The sequence below is a fragment of the Neoarius graeffei genome, chromosome 14 (genome assembly GCF_027579695.1).
Source record: "Neoarius graeffei isolate fNeoGra1 chromosome 14, fNeoGra1.pri, whole genome shotgun sequence".
In the NCBI taxonomy this organism is placed as follows: domain Eukaryota; kingdom Metazoa; phylum Chordata; class Actinopteri; order Siluriformes; family Ariidae; genus Neoarius; species Neoarius graeffei.
This window is the reverse complement of record NC_083582.1, coordinates 11,610,578-11,617,031: the sequence shown is the minus strand read 5'-3', so window position 1 is coordinate 11,617,031 and position 6,454 is coordinate 11,610,578. Positions and strand designations below refer to the sequence as shown.

General features: G+C 44.8%; 1 protein-coding gene across 1 annotated transcript; it reads left to right on the top strand.

The window, feature by feature from the left end:
- Nucleotides 1–636: 636 nt before the first annotated feature.
- LOC132898670 (E3 ubiquitin-protein ligase Hakai-like) lies at nucleotides 637–1,960 on the top strand. Its single transcript, XM_060940385.1, has 4 exons — nucleotides 637–747; nucleotides 959–1,262; nucleotides 1,388–1,657; nucleotides 1,920–1,960. Exons 1-4 carry the CDS (start codon nucleotides 745–747, stop codon nucleotides 1,958–1,960), a joined length of 618 nt encoding a protein of 205 aa, XP_060796368.1. The 5' UTR covers nucleotides 637–744.
- Nucleotides 1,961–6,454: the final 4,494 nt, after the last annotated feature.

Below are 6,454 nucleotides of genomic sequence, written 5' to 3'. Positions count from 1 at the left end.
GCGAACTCGTCCACGATGCTCTGTATGTCCAGTTTCTTTGCTCTCTCATTCTCTATGGACAACATGGCAAGTCCACTCAGTCTCTCCTGTCCCATTGTGCTCCTCAAGTGGTTTTTAATCAGCTTTAATTTGGAGAATGAGCGCTCAGAGGTTGCAACGGTGACAGGAAGAGTCAGAAATAAAAGGAGGGCGGTGCAAATTTCACTGAATGCAGAAATTACTGCTGGGTGGTTGACAAGGAGCATTTTTGCCAGATCCGCAACAGTATTTTGCTTTGGTATCTGGTCCTTGAAAGAGGTTCTAAAACAAAGCAGCTGGCCAGGGAAGCTAGGGTCGATGTCCCGGCTGTAGTGTTCACTAAGCCGCCGGGCAGCTGAGCTACGGCAACATACATTATCTTACAACATTGTACACGCTCGCGCGCTCGACTATTTGCAACACATTGCAATGATTTTAAGGGGTGCATCAGATAACTCCCCGGGCCCTCACACGGGCCCGGGCATGAGCACGACGAATGTAATCTCGAAGGACTGAATGTAAGCGATATATCGGGCTTATCTCCGGGCCCTCCCACGGGCCCGGGCCGGGGGCGGTTCGCCCTCTCAGCCCCCCCCCACGGTGCGCCCCAGCACCCACTCCATTCCACACTCCACATTTCACACTTCACGTCTCTCACTCGACGCTTCACATCTCTCTCTGCCTTCAAACTTCACTTTTCACGCGTGACACCATCCTCTATCGAAAATGGTAAGTTGGAACCAGATCCCCTTCTGAAGATGATGATGCTGATGAGTAAATTTGATGGTCAGGGTTCATATGACAGAACCACCGGGATTTTGTCGCTGTAATATTCAGTAAGACAAGTAGCCTATTGTATGGACCTGTTCATTTCTTTTTGGACTTTGTTGTTGAAGAAATAATTTGTTTCTCTAAAATCCAATTCTGTTTCTTTCTTCAGTTCCAGTCTCAGGCTGCTCACTTCGACCCCCTGTTCTACCCCATCCTACCACCGCAGTTCTTCCCCCCGGCCTACTTCATCATGCCGGACCAGTTCTACCCCCCGTCCCACCCCGTTCTGAGATCCGCCTCCTACTACCCTCCACCCGCAACGATGGGGAAGAACGAACACCACGTCCCATCCGTCCAGGAGGAGATTCTGGGAGGAAACGCCACGTCTCCTGTGACACCACCTGAAGGTGGACGTGTAGACGATGGCTGTGTGATCACTGCTCAGGCTCATGCCACTGACGTGCTCACACTCGGTAAACCAGATTAAAATATATCTCAGTTTTCCGCTGTTGATTCTTTTGCGCATTCTTTAATGTTGTAATGTTTTCTCTGTCTTAACGGTCCATTTTATGTCCTTCTTGTCCTTGATTTTGTCCAGATCTACATGCGGCACCAGAAACACCAGCACCAGCTGAGTCAGAGCCCGAACCTCAACCCACCTCCAGTCTGCCACCTGAAACTGTGGGCGTCGAGGAGCCTTTGTCCTCCAGACCTGCGAGTCCAAAGGCACTGCTGTGGGGCGAGATAATGGACAGCGTCGACCCAATCCCATCCAGACCCTCAACTCCCACATTACTCCCTTGGGGAGAACTAATGGAGGAAATGGGGCGCCAAAAGGATGGAGGGGCAGGTGGACGACATCCTGGAGGTAAAGGAGAAGGTTGAGGAGGAGAAGAAGGGTGCAGTGGTCAGGGAGCTCAGAATGAGTCACAGTCATATTTGTAATGTCTTACAGAATGGGTCTTGTTCATTACCTCAGGAGCTCGCTACTAAACAAAGCACATGCGGAGCGAATACTTTTGAATGCAGTAATATGATCTAGAATAGTGCAATGGGAATATTATATACCAGGATAAAAGGTTTGATGATTATTGTTCTAAAAAAATCTCTCCTCTGCTTTTCTCTTTCAGGTCGTCCCTCAGTAACATCGACACGCCCTGACTGGAAATGAGAAACTTTTCAAAAATAAACTCCTCAGTTGAAAAATGCTGCACAAATGGTGTGTGTCTCTCTCATAGTGAATAAATGTTGGTGTAAACGACTCACACAGAAACAGCAGTAAAGGTGCTGCGCTGTAAATCCGCTCAAATAATCAGCTCCAAAATTCCACCTCAATCAAATGGAATTTTAATTTGACATTAAACACTGAACACCATCAAAAGCTCAATGATTAACATGGATTAGTGATGAGTGAGTGATGTTTATAGAAATACAGGTGATGTTTGTGACAGTAAACTGCTCAGAGAACACAGCAGACTCAGGGGGAAGAACACACGGGAGATTTTAAAGCGTCTGTGCGCTGCATCAACTGTCTCGCCCCTGACCCGTAAATCCGCCACGTCAGAACCTCAGCCTCCAGACTGGTGAAGACCACGCCCACAGGATATGACATCATTAATTAAACTGCTGTCGAGGAAGAGTAATGGATGATGATGATGTAATGGGGAACTGGTTCAGTCGCGGCTCCTAAAGAAAGGAGCGCGACCCACTGCTCCAGGAACTGAGACTGGGGGAGTGAACCCAAGTGCAGAACCAACGAAACACTGATGTGCACAAGGTGCTGAGCAGGGGACCGGGCCGAGAGACGCCTTGGAAAGCAAACTGAGGGATGAGCACCTCCAAAGAGGAGGAAAAAAGAAACCAGAGGGTCACCCCACACTAGACTGGAACCTGGGGCCGGAGGACTGGGAGAGCAACATGCAGCCCAGTGAGATACCAAGGCAGTAAAAATAGAGCGCTGGGAGGGGCCCTCACTAAATCTGGCAGGGAGTCTGGGGGTCCGACTGCAGAACACTGAAAAAAGGGGGAAACGAGGGGTTGTTGAAATTTTAAGTAACTATTTAGTATATGAAAAATAACTGGTTTATGTTCCTTCTCCAAACATGTATAAATCATATAGAACTATTCTATTCTTGGGGGATGAACAATCTTCGAGATAAATTCATGTTAAAAATAAATAAAATGGTTATGTTTCCTTTGAATCTCCGCCCAATCTGAATTCCGATCCCAACCGTTATTATCACTGGAACCAAGCGCCATCTTTCCTTTTCTCTCCTGCTGGGACCAGAGGAGCTCATCTGCGGTAGTTGGGAGAATAAAAGAAGATTTAAGGACCTGTTTGCAAGGTAAAATGGCTAAATCTTTCCGAAATGGTTCAGAGTTCGAGGGAACCACTCTAGATCCAGTGCTTCATACTCTATATCGAATAATAAGCTAAGCTCGTGTTAATAGGAAGGCTGGCTAAAGTTAACGTTCACTAGTGTTGGCATGGCTAACTAACTGTGGCGCGTAATTGACAAAGAACATGTATGTCGTTAGTTATGTCTGTTAGGAAATAAATGCACATTACTTCATTTGTCTAATTGAAATACTTTGAATTTATCATGTGAATGTACCGAACACAAGAATGGTGACTTTAACTGAGTTATCAAATGTATAGCCTTTCCACTCCATTAAGCTCCTCTTGCTTGGTTGTATGTAGCTGGGATACAGCAGGTGAATATCATTTAAATCCATGTCGGACATGCAAGCAAACGTGTAGTGAAATGCATGCATTCAACATTTGTTTTACGCCATGAAAGTAGAGCGCATATTTCTGACGGTTGTTTAAGCTGCCCAAGGTCTCGTTTAAAATCTGACTCCTGTCCCACATGGCGCCCTTCTGCACTTTCGAGCATAGACATCCTATTATTACGTAGACGGAGCATTGGCTGTTCTGATGCGAGAAATACGGTCGCCATCTTGGAGTGGTGAGATAAGCGCGAGATCATAGACATCCTATTATTATTATACTATCTGCAAGGGGGTGTATGGGGGATGCAAGTGACCGAAAGGCAATGGAGGAATGGGTGGCCTGCTGTAAGTGTGATAAGTGGTTTCACGAGTCATGTTTTAATGTTGTATGCTAATATTATATATATTGTTATTAAATGTTTATTCATATACTACCTTTTTTATTTATCTCATTCATCTCATTATCTCTAGCCGCTTTATCCTTCTACAGGGTCGCAGGCAAGCTGGAGCCTATCCCAGCTGATTACGGGCGAAAGGCGGGGTACACCCTGGACAAGTCGCCAGGTCATCACAGGGCTGACACATAGACAACCATTCACACTCACATTCACACCTACGGTCAATTTAGAGTCACCAGTTAACCTAACCTGCATGTCTTTGGACTGTGGGGGAAACCGGAGCACCCGGAGGAAACCCACGCGGACACGGGGAGAACATGCAAACTCCACACAGAAAGGCCCTCGCCGGCCCCAGGGCTCGAACCCAGGACCTTCTTGCTGTGAGGCGACAGCGCTAACCACTACACCACCGTGCTGCCCCCTTTTTTATTTATTTACTAGTTTATTCATTTACTACATTGTTATATTTTTTATGTTTGACATTAATTTGTTATAAATAAATGTTTTGATATGCTTTAAAACAAAAAAAAAATGTTTGTGGTCAATATATGGTCATCACACATTGTCCTACATACCAAACAAAGTGCCCCACTCAACCTGAATACATCAGCTTTGCTGAAGGGGGGTCAGATTGTGTTGAAGGATGTAAAAGGCTCTTATAAATTCACTGACTAGTGTAGGTGCAATCAGTTAATTATTGAAATTAAGTGATCAATCTCATTAAATCAGTCTCATTAAATTTGAAGGTTAATAATTAAAATGAATCAATCCCATTTAATCGTTTACTTTGACTCATTTGAATTGAATCATACCATAGAATCAGTCTCATTTGAAGTGAATCATTCAGTGAATCATTTAGTGAATCGTTCAATGAATCATTTAGTGAATCATACCATTAATCCTGGATAAATTACCAAACAGCTAGATTATGGTATATTTCCAAATTATTATTGATCACTTACCATATTACATAAATCTGCACCTTTTTGAATTCTTTGCGATTGGGGACTTCAGATATTGTTCACACCAAGATGAATACACACAGCTTTGATAATAAATGAATTTATTATACAAAGATAAAAATAATAATCAATATATACAAGCAGTGAGGTGTGTGTGTATATATATATATATATATATATATATATATATATATATATATATATATATATATATGTGTGTGTGTGTGTTAGGCACCTAGGCCTGAGCCAAGGTGTGTGTGCATGAGGGAGCTATAAAATTTGGAATGTTCTTATCTGATGTTTTGGTATGTTGAGTGTGGAGGAGGGGCTTGACCATGTGTTTAGACAAAAGGCTAGTTCTGTATAGCTAACCAAAATGTGTTTGAGCATGAGGTAGGCCCAGATTAGCTTCGTGTTGCTAAGCTAAGACAAAAGGGAAGCTATCTAAAGTGTATCAGGCCTGGTCAGGCCTGTTGAGCACGTGTTTCTAATGGCCCTTTTCCACTACCCTTTTTCAGCTCACTTCAGCTCACTTCAGCCCGACACGGCTCGCGTTTCGACTACCAAAAACCAGCACGACTCAGCTCGTTTCAGCCCCGCTTAGCCCCTAAAACTCGCACCGTTTTGGAGTGGGGCTGAAGCGAGCCAAGCCGTGCCGAGTGAGGTTGGGGGCGTGAGCAGACACTCCCCTGTGCACTGATTGGTGAGGAGGAGTGTCCTCACATGCCCACACACGCCCCGCGAGCGCGCTGGGATCTGTAAACACCGCAAACCCGGAAGAAGAAGAATTACGAATTACGAGAATTTCTGAAGCCTTATGCGCCTCGCCTCATCTATACGCTCTTGCCAGTATCTGTTGGCGTTGTCGGTGACAACAAGCCACAGCACCAAGACCAGCAACACTAACGACTCCATGTCCTCCATGTTTATTGTTTACTATCCGGGTCGTGGGACTACCGCTTAAAAGATCACTGAATCAGTGACATACAGAGCATCGTGGACGAGTTCGCGGAGCGCAAGGCTCGTCGTATGCCCTTCAAATAATGCGCGCAGTAGGCTATTGATGTTTTATTATGAGCCATGTAGAGTATGTCACCTGTTTTTTTGTTTCTGAGTTACATGTTCGTTTGAAGGACTTAATGTACAAAATAACATAGTTGCACCCCGTAGTGTTGAAATTGGTAAACACAGTGCATTCAGTGAGGTTTGCACCGCCCTCCTTTTATTTCTGACTCTTCCTGTCACCGTTGCAACCTCTGAGCGTTCATTCGTATGCCCTTCAAATAATGTGCGCAGTATAGGCTATTGATGTTTTATTATGAGCCATGTACAGTATCCTAATGTTTTTTGTTTCTGAGTTACATGTTCGTTTGAAGGATTTGATGTACTAAATAACATAGTTGCACCCGGTAGTGTTGAAATTGGTAAACACCGCAGTTGCGGACATTTTGTAGCCTAAAATGATGTTATGATAAGCTTTAATAAAGGGCCCTGTCATTTGCCCCGCCCCCGGCCCGGCTCTGACTTGTTCCGCCACTGTCACTGATGTCACTGTTTGCGCTGCTTAACGAC